The sequence below is a fragment of the Takifugu flavidus genome, chromosome 19 (assembly GCF_003711565.1).
Source record: "Takifugu flavidus isolate HTHZ2018 chromosome 19, ASM371156v2, whole genome shotgun sequence".
NCBI lineage: Eukaryota > Metazoa > Chordata > Actinopteri > Tetraodontiformes > Tetraodontidae > Takifugu > Takifugu flavidus.
This window is the reverse complement of record NC_079538.1, coordinates 8,983,727-9,003,709: the sequence shown is the minus strand read 5'-3', so window position 1 is coordinate 9,003,709 and position 19,983 is coordinate 8,983,727. Positions and strand designations below refer to the sequence as shown.

General features: G+C 48.2%; 1 protein-coding gene across 1 annotated transcript in view; it reads left to right on the top strand.

The window, feature by feature from the left end:
- nbas (NBAS subunit of NRZ tethering complex) overlaps positions 1-19,983 on the top strand; it is a 91,221-nt gene that overhangs the window by 12,240 nt on the left and 58,998 nt on the right. The window contains exons 14-26 of the mRNA XM_057016293.1: positions 254-447; positions 1,530-1,796; positions 4,806-4,931; positions 5,184-5,335; positions 5,439-5,576; positions 9,314-9,392; positions 10,518-10,622; positions 10,785-10,921; positions 12,132-12,218; positions 12,932-13,085; positions 15,964-16,149; positions 17,632-17,805; positions 18,121-18,254. Coding sequence (XP_056872273.1) covers positions 254-447; positions 1,530-1,796; positions 4,806-4,931; positions 5,184-5,335; positions 5,439-5,576; positions 9,314-9,392; positions 10,518-10,622; positions 10,785-10,921; positions 12,132-12,218; positions 12,932-13,085; positions 15,964-16,149; positions 17,632-17,805; positions 18,121-18,254 — 1,933 coding nt within the window. The remainder of the gene's footprint in view (positions 1-253; positions 448-1,529; positions 1,797-4,805; positions 4,932-5,183; positions 5,336-5,438; positions 5,577-9,313; positions 9,393-10,517; positions 10,623-10,784; positions 10,922-12,131; positions 12,219-12,931; positions 13,086-15,963; positions 16,150-17,631; positions 17,806-18,120; positions 18,255-19,983) is intronic.

The following is a 19,983-nucleotide window of genomic DNA, read 5'->3' as shown; positions in this document are numbered from 1 at the left end:
GGTCGGAACACCGAGGTCGGCCTTTGCCCTCCACATCAGTGAGGGTGAGCTGCACGTGACCCTGAAGACTGGGGTCATGCAGCAGCCGCAGATGCCTAATACGAGAGAGCTGAAGAGATCATCGGCGTCGTAATGTTATGCCTGATGTCTGCTGTTTTGATGAGAATGGAAGCCAATATCCTGCGTCTCCTCCCTGAAATATTGCATTCTGTATCTCCGTGTTGTTTCATTCTGCCCCCCTGACCCGTCCCAGATAAGGAGCAGTACCACCCGCTGGTGGACGTGAGCTGGTGGAGCGACGGCGTGTTGATCCTGGCCCGCTGCTCCGGCTCCGTCACAGTCTCCTCCGCCAGGACGCTGCGCAACCTGCTGGGGAAGTCGTGCGAGTGGTTCGAGCCGTCGCCCCGGGTCACGGCAGCTCACGACGGGGGCTTCCTCAGCCTGGAGGTAAATGTCAACGTACATTTTAACAAGTAAACAGACAGCAGGAAGACGGCCGTCAGAGAATGACTCGTGAGGCTTTACATTATTGATGCTGACCTTCGCGGCTTCAGAGGGAATGTTTTAGAAGAGCAATCGTTACTTCATCTGAGGTCTGAATTTGGGACTGATGTGTACTTAAAAATTGGATCTTTTTGTTTTCGTTTAATGGGAGATGGTGAACAATCTGTCGTGGCACCAACGCTGATTTGTCATGGACATTTGCGCGACAAAAAAAGAAGAGTGAAATTTTAATCAGATTCTTATTCAGTTTTCATCCACATGATGACATACCCTGCACTCCCGCTCCTCCAGTTCCCTCTTTTATTTCAGTCCTCCGCCCCCTTTCTTCTTTTTAATCAGATCGCATTGAAAGAAAAGAGCCTTTTTTCCCTTCTTCACACCACCGAGCTGCCGAAGCTTTGTACAGATTTCATCAGCCTGCTTTAAGGTGCTGCGGGGGATGGGTGCACGTGTAGCTACGCCTTCACCTGGCCTCCCTTTCTAATTCTTCCGAGAGCAGAACAGAGCTGGTTTGATTTGTACGCTCCTCCACACGTGTGTGAATTCTCCTCATTGATTACACGCCCTTATATTTTTACATCTTCTAAACCCGTTTTTTGTGACAAATCCCAGAGGGGCCCCCTTTTAAAAGCATGAAGAACTCCTGCGGAAAATGGGAAATCGTGCCGTAAGTCAATAGAGAGCAGGAAAAGCAAAATTAATGCACCTACTTCAGACTTGCCAAACAGCTCGGCCTTGCTCAACTTTGTGTTGTTGACAGCCTGTTGGTCTGAGGCAAGGCCGTACGTGCGCGTGGCAGCATCTGAACGAGCACAGCTCCGGTCCCTGTGGAAGCTGTTGTGTTGCATTTAATGTTTAATATGGCTGTGGGGTAAAAGTGTATCCTAGCGCTGTGTCACAAAGACATTCTGAGAACAGGACTAGTGGGGGTGGGGGCGGAGGGTTTGGAGCCACATGTTGAACCAGAGCTGGTGAAAGTTACAATTATTTTCCTTCGAATTACCTGCTATTCTGTTATTTTGCAGTGTGAAGTGAAGCTGGCTCAGAAGCGCGGCCGCCTGGAGAGCAGCCTGGGCAGCGACGAGGAAGAGGGGGACGATGGAGGAGACTCCGACTCTGACGACGAGTCCTCGGCCAAAGCTCGCTACTTCGGCTACATCAAGCAGGGCCTGTATTACGTGACGGAGATGGAGCGCTTTGCGCCACCGCGCAAGCGCCCCCGCACCGTTGTCAAGAACTACCGCCTGGTCAGCCTGAGGTCGACGACGCCGGAGGAGCTCTACCAGAGGAAGGTCGGTGCTCGGGATGCCCTCTGTCTCCGAGAAACCAGAGTTGTGCACTCATTTGCTAAAAAAAAAAACGTGTGCGATTTCCAACAGCGTGACTACGCAGGAGCGCAGCGGGACGCCAGCGGAGCGTTCGTCTGCGCGCCTTGAGTGGCTAACCACTCTTTTGGTTTCTGCTACTTTGAAGAGAATCCACATCACAGCGCTCATTTGAAAACAACATTTCTCAGAAATAGCGAGACCTTACAGGCACATTTAGCCAGTTTTTTTCGCTGCTGCAGTTCATACAAGCCAGCGTGATGCCTCCGAACGAGGCGGCGAATCCGTAACAGTGGAAAAACGAGGAGTCATATTTCTAATCCTATTTACTTATTCATTGCAGCATGCGCCACAAAAGAGTAATGCGCTCGGAGCTAAAATCTTTTATCTGCGTTCATGCTGGAATGCCTTTCGTGTGTACATGGGACTGTTCTTCCCGCTCAGCATCTGAAACAACAGATCCCGACCTGACGTGCTCTCCGCCCAAGCTGTTATAAATTCCTTTTAGAGGAGAGACGGATGTTATCTCTTTAATATTTCAAAGATACTTCTCTCCTAATTATAACGCCCCCACTGCAATCCCTTTATTTTGCATAAACCGATCCACGAGTCAGTACCTCGCCGTAATGGCAGCTGTCGTTTAAAGAGCGTGTTTGCAGCCGAGCTCTTCATTTCTTCCCCTTCTTTAATTTCACAGCAAAATGAAGGATATCGTATAAATCAGCCTGGCCACTGACTGGATTAGAAATTGGCTGATCTGCAAAATTGGGTTCTGACTAAATAACTCCTGTGTCAGCTTGCTCAAGTGCTTTTGTGTGGTTGGAGCAGTTCCAGAGTGCCGTCGAGGAGAAATGAAAACCAAACAAGATGTTCAGTTAGCTTTATTGCTACTTCTCGGTCCCGGGGGGTTCCTCTGAAAGGCTAATTGCTGCATTAGAAATATGGCTGCTGTTGCTACTTTCTACATATTTCAGCAAAGACAACAGAACGCTGTAGCTTGAGGCTGAGCCCCCAGGTCCCACTGGTCCCTGCCTCCGAACCGAGTTCATCCTTCATTTTTATTACCTGTCACCTGCTTCCTTCTTCATCCTCGTCATCATCATTAGATGCCATTAGTCATTACCATCAGTCATAACAGTGCTGAGCTACAAAGTGATGCGTCACTATTATCGCTTGCTAACACTCGGCACCTGCAGCCGTTTCCAAACCGTTGCTGTCCCGCCGAAATGACAGTCCCCTCTCCCACATGCGCCTGATGTGAAGGAAATTATACCCTAATGCCGGAAAAGCTGGGCCTCTGCCCTGCCACGCTGTGATTACATCAGAAAAGTGCAAAGAAAATGCCAAAACTCAACAGTTTTGGCATTTTGTCAGCAGCTGCTAAGTGCCTAGCGTGTGGCTAATGCTAGCCTATAGGAGAGGACAATCACTTCATCCATCCATCAACTGAAGAACACTTTTCTGGGGTTTTTTTTGTATACAGCCTTTACAGCTATTTTTCTTTCTCTCGGCCTCGTGGCCCGTGATACATTTGCTACCATTGTCAAAGCTACCTTTATGTAACCCCTTTTCATGTATTTTTCGCACATTTCTCGCCCTCCTTTTTCATAATTTGACGTTCCCGATTCTCACCTGCTCCAATTCAAATGCACGCTGACCTCAGTGATCTTTGCTCTGAATGTGTAAGGACTACAGTTCATCTGACCGCCTCAGGTGGACCGCAGCAAGAAAATCACTCTTTTGGTCTGGTCTGGTGTGGCGATGCGTTCGGTGGTGTAACGGCGCCGGTGTGACTGGCGGACTGGCAGGCCCGCTAACAGCGTTATTAACAGAATCCAGAGAGAGAAGGCAGCTGTTTTTGATGTCCTCCTACGTGAGCTTTAGCTGCGCGGGGTTCTCATTGCCCTCAAGGAGGTGCAGTCTGGCTAATGTGTTGCTTTGTTCTCCCACGCACAGACGGAGACGGTAACACAGTGTTGTCAGTCAGCGTGCACTCATCCACTTTTACACACAGTGAGGGGGCCTATATAAACTGTGGTGTCATGCTGTTCGAATGAATCATTCTCGAAAACCTGAAATGACACGAAACCCGCATCAAGCACCGTTTAAAGGATGCAGACATGTCTACATTAGTAATGCTGATGTATGAAAATGAACGATGCGTCACCATGTAATGTCTACGGTGTTAACCAGACTGACCGTCTGCGGCACAAAACGCTGCTAATGCTGAATGCTAACCGCTGAACCCCCCTCCCCCATTTTCCGGTCCGCGGGACTGGATATTTAGTATCTCTGGTCCAACACTTGTCGATCCCATCGACGCCACAGTGAAAGTGCATTACCTCAGCGGCCACCTTTTGGCAGTTGCTCCTCTCTCAGGTTGAAAGGAAACATTTGCCAGCACGATTGCGGGAAGAAAACAACGATCGACCGCAAGCACATAAAGCGGCTAACTGCTCCATTGGAAGATTTGATTTATTTTACCGAGCAGAAGTGCAGACGCTGCTTATTCGATATCTGCCTCCTGATCCCCCACCCACCCACCCCCCTCTGGGTTTCAATCCCGTTATTTCTTTGATTCCTTTCTTTAAATATCCCCCAAATCTTCCATTCCCCTTCAGTGATAATCCCTATTCCGCCGTAGCCCGCCCGCCCCAGACTCTGTCACATTGCACAGATTGAAATCTGCATTCTGCAGCTTCTGCTGTTGCGTCTTTGTGTGTACAGCGTGTGCTCAGGACTTCCAAAGTTCTAAGTGCATTTGCACAGGTTTATCCAAAGCTTGGCCACTCTGTCCTTTATTGTATTGAATAATTGGAATGAGGCCTTCTTGGAACACGTTCAGTTTGTAATAAAAACGTACTAACGGCGCTCGGCTTTGTTCTTGTTGAATATTAAGTGTTTTCCTGCACATTGCTGCTCAGTAAATCGATCATTTCTTGTAATCTGCCGGGTGGATGTTTGTTTATCCCGCAGATCGACAATGAAGAATACGGGGAGGCTCTGTCTCTCGCCCAGGCGTATAATTTGGATTCTGACCTTGTCTACCAGAGACAGTGGAGGAAAAGCCCCGTCAGCATCGCCTCAATACAGGATTATCTAGTAAGAGATGGGAGATAGCTGTGAAGACCAGGGGGGAGGAGGAGGGGCAGAGACACAGAGCTGTGTCTGTGTCTGTTCACCCCTCTGTAGTCCTGTAGATGTTGGCATGTGTGGGTGAGAAGGGATGCTGCACAGTCCCCTGACTCTATTTCACGCATCATTTTTGCCAATTTGTAGCACATTTTCACACCTCTCCCTCCTAATTCTCCATCATTACTTCCCAACCCGTATCCCCCCCGCTTCTCTCTGAAGAGCAAGATCCGCAAGCGCTCGTGGGTGCTGCACGAGTGTGTGGAGCGCGTCCCGGAGAACGTCGACGCCGCCAAGGAGCTGCTGCAGTACGGTCTGAAGGGAACAGACCTGGAGGCCCTGATCGCCATAGGGAACGGGGAAGACGGGGGCAGGTGGGGCATCACGAATCAATGCACATTCCATAAATCAGGGGCGAGTTTTTGTGATTTTTTAGCTACACTACCTCTCATTTCTGTCCACCCCCCCCCCCCCAAGGTTCATCATTCCAGGCGATGTTGATCTCGACGACCTGCCCTACGAGGACTTCCTCTCCCAAGACGAGGAGCTGGAGAGGAAGACGGAGAGAGAAGGCAGGAGGAAAGGAGAGCTGCTGGCCAAGGTCGACTTCAGCAGGTACACGGGCGGCCAGAGCCGCGGCTCATTTATTCACGGTGACACCAGATGAAGATAAAAGTCAAAGCAATCAGAAGCGCAGTGGAGATTTTTTTTTTTCCTTCAGCGTTTTTAAAAAAATATTGGAGCAGAATCACAGCGGCTTTTGAGCAGTTGAGATCATGAAGGACCCCGGCTTGATGTGCAGATACACTGTTCAATGAGCGCTACGGCGAGCTGCTGATGCACTGAAAAGACGAGCTTGAATTTTGGTGCAGTCGTTCAAGGAAGTGGTTCGTAAATTGCCAATTTCTGCACGGAACAAAAAGTATGTTCGACAGTTTTGAAGCCCGACTTCACCCCGAACCTCTCAGGCCTGAGTTATTTTGGCCCTTTTGGCTGATGTAGTGTCAGATTTTTTTTCCAAGCCACCACAGCCATCACTGTAAGGTGGGCGGTTAATGTCCTGACCCAGACTTGGGCCGCAGGTGGCTGCTTACTGTTAACGGAGGCTTAATGGAGTCATTGTTATTCCCGATGTCAGCTATAATGGCGCACAGCTGCACTTTACCTGAGCGCTTGATTTGTTCAATCCACAGGAAAAAAGAAGCAGGTCGAGAATCTGTGGCCTTATTGGGTGGGGGGGGCACAGTAACGCTGCTGTGGTCTGATGAGGTCGGACATCAGAGAGAGGAATTCTAAAAGCTGGGATATTAATAAGCTGAGGGAGCGTTGATGGAGATTAGTGGGTAATCTGCTGGAGGTAATATATGCTTTTGTTGTGGAGGACCCGGGGAAAGACTAATGAAAGACCCTTTAGTGATCACTAATCACCTCTCATGCGCACACATCCACAAACCCACCCACTCGTGCAAATACACCCACCCATTCATCAGGAAACAATCTTCGGGCTGCTCACGAGCGCGTCAGGAGCCACGCTCACGGACGCCTGCCCGAACTGTGAAATTAAAGCTGGGGCCACTTGTTTGCGCCCTGTTTGTTGTTTTTCTCGCCCCACAACCAGTTAGCACGGAGGGCAGGAGGTGTAATAATGAGCTAGTTGTAGCATTTAGCCGTTGTTTATTCCTGCTGAACTTTCATTGAGGCAGGGCAGATGTATTATGGGATGCATTATTCCGTTCCCCTGCTTCTCACGGAACCTGTGTCCCCACATGTATTCAGATATTGATATATGTGTGTGTGATGGGGAGCAGCGGAGCCTCTGACTAATGGATCCAACCACGTCGCCTTGAGGCCTGTGAGATGGATAATAATTTTCTTAATTTCTTTTTAACTACTCTGCCATTACAGAAATGGCTGAGTATCGATCAGAGCCCCTCCGCGTACGTCATGCGGGCGCTATATTTTCTCCAGTTTTCTCCAGTTCCCCTGGATAAGGACCACAACCTGGGCGTTACGTTCTGGCCCTCCCCATGTGATAACATGTACAGTAACAGGGACTCAGTAAGGTCTTTCTGTGCTGCACTGCAGCTGTTCAGGGTCCATCTTGTTTTTCCAGCTTGTTTTCATCAGGCTGTTGTATTCCCCCCCCCCCCCCCCCATCAGTCTGCATATGCATAATAAAATGCAGCTCAGTATCAGCGAATGGCCATTATAGCTGCAGCCCTGACACCCTGCGTATAACAAGATGGACAATACCGCAGCTTTGTGTGCGTCCCTGTGTGCTTGTGCGCACGTGTGTGTGTGTGGGGAGACAAATGGAGGACAAAGTGTGAATATAAGTGCGGCTCGCCAACAGCTGTTCTTATCTGATCACACTCAGACCTCAATCTGAAGTCTTATTTTCTCATTTACGCCGGTGCAGTGCGTGTGTGTGCACGTGTGAAGACACGAGCATGTTTATGCAGTCCACGTCTTGGCCCTCACGCTGTGTGATAATCGCTTTTATCAGCCGCTCTGTTTCTGTGTGACCGCGCTCTCTCTTTTAGCGTCGCGGCTCGCTCGCTCGCTTGCTGTCTGAGATGCAGTCACAGCCAAGACGTGCAAGCAGAGCTGGAGAGGCAGGGGCACGTGGTGATGACCTGGCAGCAGTAAAACACTCACAGGCCGATAAAACCAAAAAAAAAATAGTGTCTTTCTGTCACATCATGAAGACCGCTTTGATTCCCCAGCACACGTTCCCACCAGCCATCGTGCGGACAAAGGAAAAAGAGGCGAAAGACGAGGCGATATGACACAAGTTTGTGACACAACTCGTGGGCAGCTTATTCCTTGTACCCATAAGTGTCAGTAGGATAAATTGCTTGCATAAGGATATCAGTCGAAATGATCATTTTTTAATTGCTTTTCTGAAATATCTGACATTCACCACAAACAAAGCCTGAATACCAACATTGACGGCGTGACCAACAGCGACGTGCCGTAAACAAGGCAACGGAAGCGTCTTGGCTGCCCCTTGTGGCCGATTGCAGTAGGGGAAAAGATTTTCCTCCCTTTATTTTTCACCAGTTTAGTCAGACAATTCACAAATATCACAGCTAAATCGTTCCTTTCGTTTTGTTTTACTCGAGGAAAGCGCGCTACGGCATAAACTGATGTGATTAAAACAGTTCAGCACCGTAGCTTTGCTTTATTACGTCAGCGAATTAACGCTAAAGCACGGAGAGGAATGGAACGACTGTGTCCTCTTCTGCAGCTGTTTAGGCCGCCAAAACATGACATTTTGATTTGATGGAGGCCCTAGATGGAAAGCGAAGAGATTACTGAAGTAATTAGAAAGCGTCCTCAGGCAAGCGTGCAAGTCAATTCTAAAGTTCACGGTAATCCATTGAATCAATCCATAATTTATAAACAGCGCAGCGGCTTTTCATTAAAAGACAAAAAAGGCAGAACCTGATTATGCTGCCGGAGGTGAAGGGGGAACATCAAAATCAGCTGGACGCGTCGTCCTGGTTACTAATCGGGCCCGGTTTCGACCTTCCTCCACTAAATTGATGAGTTGTCGTCATTTTTGTCTCCTGAAACCGTGCTCAAACAATGTGCACGTGAAGAACAGTGGAATGAGGCGGCGCTCCAGCCCGCCCGATGTCCACGTCTCCTTATTTTCTCTGAAGAGGCAGAGCAAACCAATAATTACCACTGGCGCGGGCGCTAAGCCGCAGCTCTTTTGATGCGGCGGAGAGTGCGTTGAGCCACTGTTAATCTCTCTTAGCCTGTGTAGAGGAACCCCGATAAGGCCTGATAGTGCACTCTGTAATGAGGGATTAGGGATTAAGACAGCGATGGAGAGGTCAGCTCCCCTGTGGTCGCACTGCGGTTGATCCCCGGTTTTCCGGGAGTTGGGTATCGGCTCGACGACGTTGCCGGGCCGCGGCACGGCGGAAAATGTTTCGATTGAGTTGTAGCCCTGGTGTTCGAGGGTCATGCAGGTTGTTTATGGTCATGATTAAATGACACTGGAAATGGATATGAATCTCCACGGGCAGTTAGTCACCTGCCTGACAGCTAGCATCTCATACATAACAACTGAAAGGCTTTTGCAGCCGCACAGACTTGATTTGTTGCCCTTAGAAAATGATTACAACTACAGGGCAGCTACAGGGAAATGCAGTCGCCAGTGCCACGGTTTGTTATACGGGCCCCCGGGGGTCGACCTCGTAGGGTGAATTTACGGTGAATTAAAAACAGGCATCACATGGACGTTTACATTGAGCGTGCAGAAGGAATCGCTCTTTAGATCTTTTTTAATTTCAACCTTTCTTGCTCCTTATCTGCGTGTTCCCCGTCTTTGTGACCAGGCTGACGCTGGAGCAGAAGGAGCTGTGTCGGAGTCGGCTCAAGCTGCTGTCATACCTGGACCGCCTGGCCACATACGAGGTAAGAGTCATCAGGAAGATCAACCGCCAGCGAGTTTCTGATTCAGTCACGTCAAGACTGTAGCTAACCCACCTGGGTCCATTTCCAGTTGCATAATCGGCTAATTAGCAAAACGTCTGACGGACAGAGATTTGAATAACAGCTTTCATTTGGGTAAATATTTTTTTAATTGGAAGATTTTAAAATTCTGCATCCACCTTTGGACCACCCTCTATAGATCTAAAATATCCTTAAGTCATTTCCCATAATTATAGATATAATTGTGCCTGTAGTAGTTTTCTCTTTTCTATTGTTTTATACAGCATCAGCAATATTTCTTTGAAAATTCACTTTTTCCATTGAAAGACGACTGTTGAAACTTCCTTATTTACTTCATTACCTTCTCTTCTCTCATAGCAACACGACTTTTCTCCTGTTTTATCAGAACTCTCACGACTGCCATCAGAAACAGTGACAGTGTGGAGGATATTTAATGAGAGTGGCTGAATGACAGCTGAAAATATGGTTTTTATAGCCAGACAAATGCCTGCCGCAAAAACGGTGTCACTTCAGACTTCCAAACGCTCTGGAATTCAAGATTTAAGATGACTAATCTTCATACGCAACCCCCCCTCCCCATCTTCAATAAATTGCAGACAGGCAGCAGTACTTGCTTCCGTGCTGCAGAGGGGAGATGAGATTTCGCTATTGCGAGATACTCAACTCAGACAGAATCTTGATTCGGACATTGTCATGGTAACTGCGGCGCTCGTCAGATTTATTTTGCCCCGATCCATTTTCTGTGGCTGTCTATGAATATCATATTAGGGTTTTTATCACCCCGACTTGGGCTGTTTCTGTCTGCATACGGCCCATTGAAAGGCTATACATCACACACACACACACACACACACACACACACACACACACACACACACACACACATGCACAGAGGATGCTACAGAGGTTTTATAAGCACAGAAACATAGATCTCTCAAACCCAAAGGCCAGGCCAGCGAATGTTTCCTCCTGACAAATGTGTTTGTACATTACGTGCCCACCTCCCCGAAAGTGTGTTTGGGAGTCGGTATCACCCGTGTTGGCTGACTCGCTCTCGTGAATTTACTTTCTCGGCCTTTCTTGCAGGAGATCCTCGGTGGCCCTCACGCAGCGGAGCAGAAATACGACGCCGAGTTCTTCAAGAAGTTCCGTAGCCAAAACATCATCGTGTCGGCCACCAACTACGCCAGGGTACCGCCAATACACCTTATTTGTTTGACTGTCACATTCATTTGCTAGCCTCCCGAGCGTAGAAACTTGATTGCGCAATGATGGACAGGCACCCTCCTTTTATCGCTAAGACCCTTCGAGCAGCTCCGCTGTTCAGGCTTTGATTGGCGGATCTTCTTCCAGGAGAGCAACGTGCAGGCGCTGGACATTTTGTTCACATACCATGGAGCAGAACTCCTCCAGCACCGACTTGCAGTCCTCAACAACTTTCCGGAAACCACGTCTCCGCACGAGTACACCATCCTGCTGCCTGAAGCCTGGTGAGTCCAGACCGGTTGACCTTTTGTGTCCTTGAAGCCGCCACATTCTCTGAGCTGGTCGTTGATTAATCAACCAATCGCCTGCTGAGAAACTCAGGTGGAATACGGTATGTAGCAGATCAGGTTGTTTGTTGGGCACATGCAAGTTTGCCCGGAGGTCAGGCTGCTTTGGCACCATAGGGAGCATCCATCACAGCTCTCCCTCTGTGGGCCCCCCCCCCAACCTGTGAGTATTCGAACGTTCCACCGCTGCGGCAGACCAGGTTGGCTCCAGCCATCTGTTCGGAGCCGCCAGCTTCATGTCCTGCTTCAGCACAGTAGGAAACTGCCCTGTTAAATCCGGCCTGAATAGAGGACCTTTATAAGCCCGGGAGAAGGCAGGCCGGTCGTTTTATGATGCTTCCAACAATGCGGAGGGAGTTTTAGCTCGGCCAAAGCATGCACTCCCACACTGTCTTGCATCTCTGTCTTCCTAGAGACTGATGGGAAGTAGATTAGTGGAGTGCGGAATCACTCACTCCGCCTGTCAATACCTGAGCTCTCGAGGCAGCATTTACCCACAATTCCATAAACCACCTTTAATGAGGAGACCTGAAATACAATGAGAGCAGACGGTCCGTCTCTGGGAATGCTCTGTGGACCTTCCCAGAGGTGCGTGTGCAGAAACGGCTGCAGCACGCGTGCGCTTCGCCTTTACAGTATCTGCACTGACGCCGCAGATGATTTGTTGCCTGGGCTCTCTCTGAGTTTTACAGCCTCAGCGTTAATTTTTCCCCCTTGTCCACAAACACAGATAAGATGAAATCCATTAATCTCAGACACAGTTTGTATTCATGCATGTAAGCGCCACTGCGATTGTGCATTTGTCTGCCCGGGTCTCGTCAGGTTCCGGAGTCATCCTTCACTTTGGTCTTCTTTCTCTGGCGTTCTCCATTTATCTTCCTCAGACCTGTCTCGTTCAAGGAGACAGAAGTGAAGCGCAGAACCAGGGAATTAGAGAATAAAAGTCGTCGGTATTTACAGCCCCGGCGTGACCCAGACACTTTGCAGCTGTTTATTCCTCCCTTTGCTTTATTTCCTGATCCCCTCTGCGCTCCGCTCCAGCTGCGTAAATGTCTGCGCAGATTTATCTGCTCGCAGTAAACACGGCCCTCCTTCTCTAATTTTGTGCCTTTCTGCTCTTCCTTTTTAAATGTTTCTCCACCCTTAGTCTGGATGACAGAGGCGAGTTGGTGCTGATATCCTGGGACGAGCAGAAGCACAGGGAGACGGACTGGTGCGAGACCGACGAGTGCAGGTGAAAAAAAGAAGAGGGGAGCATCATCATTTATTATTGTTAACGCCGGTGCTTCAGGAAGGCCAGATGCTCGCTGCAGCACAACAATTGTCGGACGTTAAACACATCCGTAACTATTACCGGCTCTTGTAGTGATGCCAGTTCATGCTGTTTCCTCGCCTCTGTTGGGTGTCCACTTTCATTTCCAGATTTCATTTGCCAGCCGGCGTACGCATGTTGTTGTAGTGGCACGCGCAATGTAACGCTGTGAAAACATTGTATCACCTTGCACTGTCACTGCCAGCTCTATCTAGCATTTTCCAGCCCGTTCTTGTACTTATTTATTCTAATCCTGCACAATAATCTCCTCCTGAGAGTGTAAAGTGTGAGTTTTCTAAAATTTGCAGTTTCACCGCAGCTCTGAGACTTAAATCAACCTGACTTTTGTCAGCTTTTCCTTTTCTTCCTGAGCAATTGCCTTTAAACGCGGAGCCCATTTATAATAATCAGGAGCGTGTCGTTATTTATTTATTTTTCTCTTTTATAAATTAAATATGTGTTAGGTTCTGCAGCGGCGTACGCGCAGGCTTGCTTCTAAACACACCTCACTGCTTAAGCTTATATTATTCATACATTGGCGAGAGACGGCTTCTCCTCTGATGGATCCACCTTAATGTTGTGTTGTCTGTTGTGTATCTCTGTGGTACCACCTCCCGCCCCCCCGGCTCCCTCAGAGCCGTGCTGGGTCAGAATCTGTTGGATGATGACGCCTTCCTGTACGAGGAGTCGCCCGACTTGCTGAGGTTCCGCACGTCCACCCCGTCCATCGATCTCCTGACGGACTGGTACCAGAGCAGGGCGAAGGATATCGAGCAGTACTCCAGACAGGTATTTACTGCAGACCAGAGTCAAATTAAGATCATCTAGACCAACCCCCACCCCCACCCCTGCGTTGTGAAGCTCCACAGATGGGAATTTAATGCGCCCAGATTGTCAGTATACAGTCGAGGGTACTTTCGGGCTCCTTCCAGGGTCGTTGTGCTTGATGGGAACAGCAGCAACATGGATTAAACCCACATCTGCCCACTGCAGAGTTAATTGCCATTGCACACTTGGAGATGATTGAAGACAAACGAATCGGCGGGCTCTCAGATTGCAGGAGGAATGTTGCCAACCTCCATCAGCGAGGGTCACTTTGATTCTATCTGTGATGGACATTATCATATCTGCCATATGGTCCCCTAATGAAGAGTACCCAAAGCTGCTGTCATCTGCGTTCTGCCGCTGGACGAGAAAAATAGAGCTTGATCGGGCTTGTTTGGGGGAGTAATGGGATGTAACTGACGGGGGGGGGGCCCGCGCCATTTACAGCTGCTCCACCGTGGTGGATCAAGGTTGTCACCATCCTTCTCGTCTTTGCAACAAGCTAATGTGGCTTCAGTCATGTCTCCCCCCTTCATTTCTTCGTTTGATCCTGTTCGCTGGGTGGAAGGAGGATGGAGGAGAAGACATTTGGGGTCATTTGGTTATTTCTTTAAAGACGGCTGGGAACCGGGGCCTTTCATTATCCACTCAAGCGGCCGGAATCGGAGCTGAAGAAAATACCATCATAGTTTCAGAATTTTCTTTGGCACATCCCGTCCAGTTTAATTTGACCTCATCTCCTTTTCTTGCTCTTGTGTTTTTCCACAAATCACCCAGATTTTTTCCCTTCTCCCCCTCAGACCCACTCAGAGCGGTGCAGCGAGTAAGAACCACTTGAGAGACTCTCCTGTAATTTTCTTCTCCGTCTTGCCCTCTTTACTTTTTCATCTCATTGTTTTCCCTCATTTGCGCCATCTCTTTCCTTCCCTCGCCTGGCTGTGTTTATGCTTGGGAGAGCGTTTTAATGGAGGAAAATGGGGTTTGATTAAAAGGAGGCACATCACAGGAGGCCCAAGCATTATAAACCAGGCACGGAGCTGCAGGATGCTCAATTGGAAGACTGACAAGATGACTCACAGAGGGAGACTGATTTGAAAAAAGCTAGAGAACGGTGGTGGAAAGGCGGTAGGAGCTAAATGCCAGGCCGGTGGAACATTCCGAGTTTGATTTGGTTGCTCACACGCAAGAAAATGACAAGGCCAACAGATGTTGAGGCAAAAAGAGAAGTAATCTCTCAGAAAAAGCTGCTGGAGGCAGAGAAAATCACAAGTAATAGCAGGGTAAAAGGGGAACTATGATGGATATTGGAAGGAAGTATCGTATGAAACAAAACTGTCTGAATAAAAAGGTGTAATACAAAAAGAAATTAACGACAACGCTGAAGACATTAGGGCCACGAAGATGCCGATAACAATTTCAGATCTCGGCCCGATACGGAGGTGTTTACCTGGACTGCATATTGGTGTCAGTGGCTGCTTCTGCGCGACACAATTATAGAAACACAGTTATAACAACTGGCCACTTGGGAAATTCCCTGAGATGTCTTTCTGTTGGGAACAATTTATTTGCATTCACACCGCTGGGAGGAAGTGTGACGAGAAGTCCGGGACACGTGTCGGAGGAATTGGCGTTGGCATCAGTGAAACTGGCTGTTACAACAATTGCTAACCTCTGGCACTCTGGAACATTTCCAATTCTCTTTTTTCACCATTCAACTCTTTTATTTTAGAATTTAAAGCCCTTACAAAAGCTTTCGAAGAGAAAGATTGGACTGTGACTCATTTGGACTGTTGCTGAGCCAAATAGCAAAAGCCCAGTAAAAACCCTAAGAAAGAAAGAACGAAGGCTGATCTTGGTGGTGTTTATATGAGAACAAGGGGTGGAAACAAGGTCGTAATTAAGAAAAGAGATTTTTTTTTAATGTCTGAATTGTGGGTGGTTAGCCGGGGAATGTGGCCTTCGAGAGCTGAGTCAAGTGAATGTCCGGGGAGGGTCTTTACCTCCATTTAAATCAATACACTTCACTCCCTCCTTGTATCTAATTGCTCGGGCTCTTGACTCCTGCTGATCCGGGTTTACGTCTGTTTCTCTTCTGTGTCCGTGCATTTTATTTTTAACGAAAGCGTGTGTTTGTACAGCGAGACATGCTGCAGTGATCTCAGGATGCGTGTGTGCGTGCCACAGATGTCTTTTCTTAAAGGTGGACAGACACCAATCATCACGACAGGGCCTGGCAGCATCTGCTATTGATCGGTTAGTGTCCGCATGTGGCCGAGCATTGATCTGCAGGGTTTGCTGCCAGCATATAGGTGGTCGGGCATCGATCGGTTGCTCTTCTGGATGGAATTTTATAGATCAGAGAAGCAGGAAGCCCAGATCTTTACTGTCTGAGGCATAATGATTGGGCATTAGTAATGACCGACTGGTCTCATTCAGTTTTTTTTCATTGGTGGGTGTTGTTGCCGTTTGTTCACATCCCAGTTCACCGACCTCATCAACAGTTTTCAATGACGGCGCTCTGGTGGAAACAGCTCATTGGACTGAGCTGAACAAGCTGCTTTGACTTTGTTAACTGGATTGTAACAAAGCAGAAATGTGAATCATTGATGTTTCCCTCCTGCAACCACAGCAGCTGCGTCACCTTACAGTTGCCCAGTACACAGCCAGCAAAAGGCAGTTCAAGAGGGCTTTGTTCAATTTGTGGAGCGTTTCGGTACAAAAGGACTCCCATGCCAAAAATAGTTCCAATAGAATGTCACTCCAAAGCATCAGAAATCAACATTTTTCTTCTGCCAGCTTTTGCTTGCTTAGTTTTTTGCTGCCATGTGTTTGTGGCCTTCAGGTGGACTGCGCCCTCTTTCTGGTGCGCCTGGCAAAGGAGCGGAAGATCCCGGGGCTACAGCAGCTGGGCGACGACCTGGTCACCATGGAAACCCTGGTGTACGAGACATCGTGCGAACTGAGCCTGACGCTGAAAGATTTGCAGCAGCTAAGTGACATCGACAAACTGCACCTGCTCATGAAAAATGTGAGTGGCCCATTACCCCGCCATCTTTCAATCAGCAAAATAGGACATTTTCTGAAGTTGAAAATGAAAAACTCCTCTTTGATTGTAGTCAAGCTGTTGTTCTCCTGTTTTTATAGCATCTATCCAACACCATATTGGTGTGATCAGTTAAAACAACCTATGCCGTGTGAATATGTCAGTTTGTTCTGTGGGACTCCCCTGCATGTGGCTTTCATTTATTTACACTATCAGACGCCCCCCCCCCCCCCCCCCATCCTCACAATTTGGTTTCATTACCCATTGAAGGCAACGACACATTAAAACCCGCCACCTTCAGAGCGTGAAAATGCAACCTCACAGTGCAAATCTAAATTCCTCCCGTCCAGTGGCAACAGGAGAGCCGTGAAAGCGCGTCGATAGCAAGCAGTACAGCTACAAGTCCCCTCAGAGGAGTACAAAAAAAAAAAAGCTGTCCTCTAAATTTGAGCTAATAACTGGCAGCCCTGGCGCGAGGACCGCTGCCACGCAGGCAGGCAGCCAGCAAATGTTGTTGACTGTACTAACACATGCTGTTTGACTGGTGCTCCCTTTGAGCGCGGGTGTGAATGTTTACCAAAACTCGCTGGATTGAGTCTCCCTCCTTTGCAAGGATCTGATGTCTTCTTTTATCAGAGACCCAGCAAAGTAAAATGTTAGTGTGTGGGTGTGTGTGAGTTTCCATTTAGCATCCGAATATTGCTATTTTCTTGCGTCTCTCCTCCCTGTATGGGCTCTCTCCAGTCTGTATTCTGAGTCACGTCGGCTTGTGAAGCCCCGAACGGTTTTGACAAGTATCGGCACAAATTGCCGCGCAGCCCACATACCGTAGCTATTACAGTTCGAGTTAAGGTTTAATTGCCTCGCACAATTTCATGCAGATTGAGGTTATTAAAGTGCTTCACCGTGACGTAGAAAACAAAACAAAAAAGGCCTGATTGTGTAAGAGCAACAACGTGATCCTATTATGCTGTGTATCTGAGCTTATAAAGAGCTAACAGGAAACTTTCTAAGCTAACAAACATTAGCACTGGGTTTAATATATGCAGAACAGCTGCTTTAAAATAACCACAATTCTATGTTTGTGGGTGTTTTTAAGGAAGTCTTTATGATCCCGCAAGCTGATGGTGTCGGGACTGAAATTTGACGGTTTCCCTAAACAGTATTGACAAGACTGAGATCCAATCGGTGATAGAAATGACTGAATAAATTCCTTCGTGATGCGTGTGGTGGCGTTTGTCATCCTTTCCTTGGGAATGCACGTCTGCTTCTGTCACTGGCTGAATAACTCCAAAGTTAGTAATTAGCTTTCCACAGCCCGAGTGTGCAGGAAGCTAATTTAAAAGTGTAATTAGAAGCAAAGGTACAAGTCATTTTAAAGCAATGAATGATGTGATGTAATTTAAAACAAGAGTTTTGCAAGCTCTGGAAGAGTAACTTCAGTAATGAAGACCTTTCTCTCATCAGTCCAGGACCGAGCGCTATGTGAAGGACGCCTTCCAGTGGATGGTTCCATTCCTGCACAGGTGTGAGGGTCAGAGAGAAGGCGCAGCTAAATCTCTGCTCGGAGAGTATCTGGTCAGCCTGGCCCGGCACGACCTCACGCGCCCGCTCCTCATCTTCCAGCACTCCAAGCCTGACGTAAGCATCTAAACCGGGGGACAAGGTCACACTCGGGCGACCAGCCCCCGCACAGGAGTCATCGGTCTGGCTGTTTGCGCCGCGTCAAGGCCGCCGCTGCATCCCTGAGCCGTAGATGTTATATTTATGACCCCGTATGGGCATGGCCAAGGACAGGTCGTCGTGGCTGCTCAAAGACACAGACAGCACACACACACACACACACAAACAAACTACAGGAGAAGACAAATGATGCACCGCCGCACAAATGTCCTGGCGGCTCTTTGATGCACACGCTTGCGAACAATCAGACATTCATCTTCGCCTCTGTGCCAGTGCCAGCAGAAGATCATCGGGGACCCGGACCAGCTGATGGGGGTCGCTCTGGAGTGCATCTACAGCTGTGAGAGAGACGACCAGCTCAGCCTCTGTTACGACATCCTGGAATGTCTGCCGCAGCGGGGCTACGGGTGAGATCACGTGCACAAACACACAGACCGAGTGGCCGGGGTGGATGCATTTTATTGCATTATTGAAGCATGAGAATCAAAGATTGCTGAATTCTCGCACATAAATGTGCGGCTGTATTTTCCTTCTTTCCAGCCCTCCACCCTGCTCCTATCAATAAACCCTTGCCACCACCTCTGCTTCGGCCTCCTTCCCTTTGCCACCTTCCTCCCCCCTCTCCTCCTCATCATCTCACTCGCTATTACTCTCTTTCACACTTAAATCTTAGGTTCCATCTGTGCATCAACACGACGCTCTCCACCTCCTACTGCTTCCTGCCCCTGCTGTTTCTCTCACCTGTTGGCGAACACATTTTTCTTCTTTCCTACGGGGAGTGGGAAAAGGGGAGGGGTGGGAAGGCGTCCTTTAGAGCTCCCCCGAGGCCGTGTGGGTTTGCAGTGTGTTTGAAGAGCAAGCAGTGATCTGAGAGCACGAGGGAGGAGCACAAAAGAGTAGAATTGCTGTTATAGTGGACCTGTAGATTCTCTGTAGTAATTAGAATTCACCCTAAGAATGAATCATTTATTTTCTTGTGCGTGTTATTTTGAGACTACCACAAAGTTCCCACATTTTATTGTTTTGGTCAGCTTTGAGCAGCTGAATCCCGGTATTTGTCCATTTATGTAATATAGCTGAGTGATTTTAAGAGAACTGCTTTAACCCATCTTGGACTGCCTCTGGTTGCTTTTGCTACCCCAGCAGGACCTGCAAACGCACCCTTTGGCCCCTTGATTGAGGCATAGAGGCAGCGCTAAAGTTTTTCTGTAGCTAACAGACAGCAAATTGCTGCTCCAGGCACCCCAGTGGCTGGATCTGTGATCCATACACCAGGCCACGGACACAATCTGGAATCTCATACCACATATGCTGCAGGCTGATCTGATTATTATGGTCTTTTATCATCTTCTTTTCTGTATTATATAATTATGAACACCTGGACTTTGTGTCTTTCCGTGGTCAACACACTTAAACTGTGTGTTAAAAATAGTTCCTATTCAGCCTAGTAGAAGCAAAACTAGTCTTTGCACATTCCATCGACCCTAGCTATGATGGCCTGGACATGAAATACTCCCTTTTATCTGTATTCTTAAACCTGTCAGAATCCTTTCACCATTCGCCAAAATACATGGCTGATCAAAATATTTGGCACTAAAACACCCCGGAGATGCATTTTCCAGTCACTATCCTCTTTCAGTGTAATATTTTGGTGAGCAGACGACTGTGTATTCAGTGGCCCTAATTTCACACCTCTCCTGGGACTGATTGCTCTATCCCAATGTAGGATATTACGGTCAAAATGGGGGGTATATAGTGTCAGGCCAATTTCTGTTTTTTTCTCCTGTGTGACAGCTTAATTAGGTCTGAATCTGCTCAGCAGAAGGGAGTTTGCATTCGGTTAGCGGAAGAGACAGAAATGGACGGGGATTATGGGCGAGAGAGAAAACTGGTGTTGAGCTGCAGGAGGAGGAACGTGCAGAGAAAGTGTTTGTTCAAGAGTTTGTGAGTTTATAGAAACAGTCGGTTTAGAACAAATAGTCACTCACAAGGTTGTTCACCAGGGTCAGTACTCCAGTGGGGGAGAGGCCAGCGTGACCCAGAACAATTCGCCTCAAGGCGAGGCATCATGGGGTTTTATTTTTAGTGGGGAATTGTTACAGTCTCACAGCAGTGACCCCCCAACACACACACACA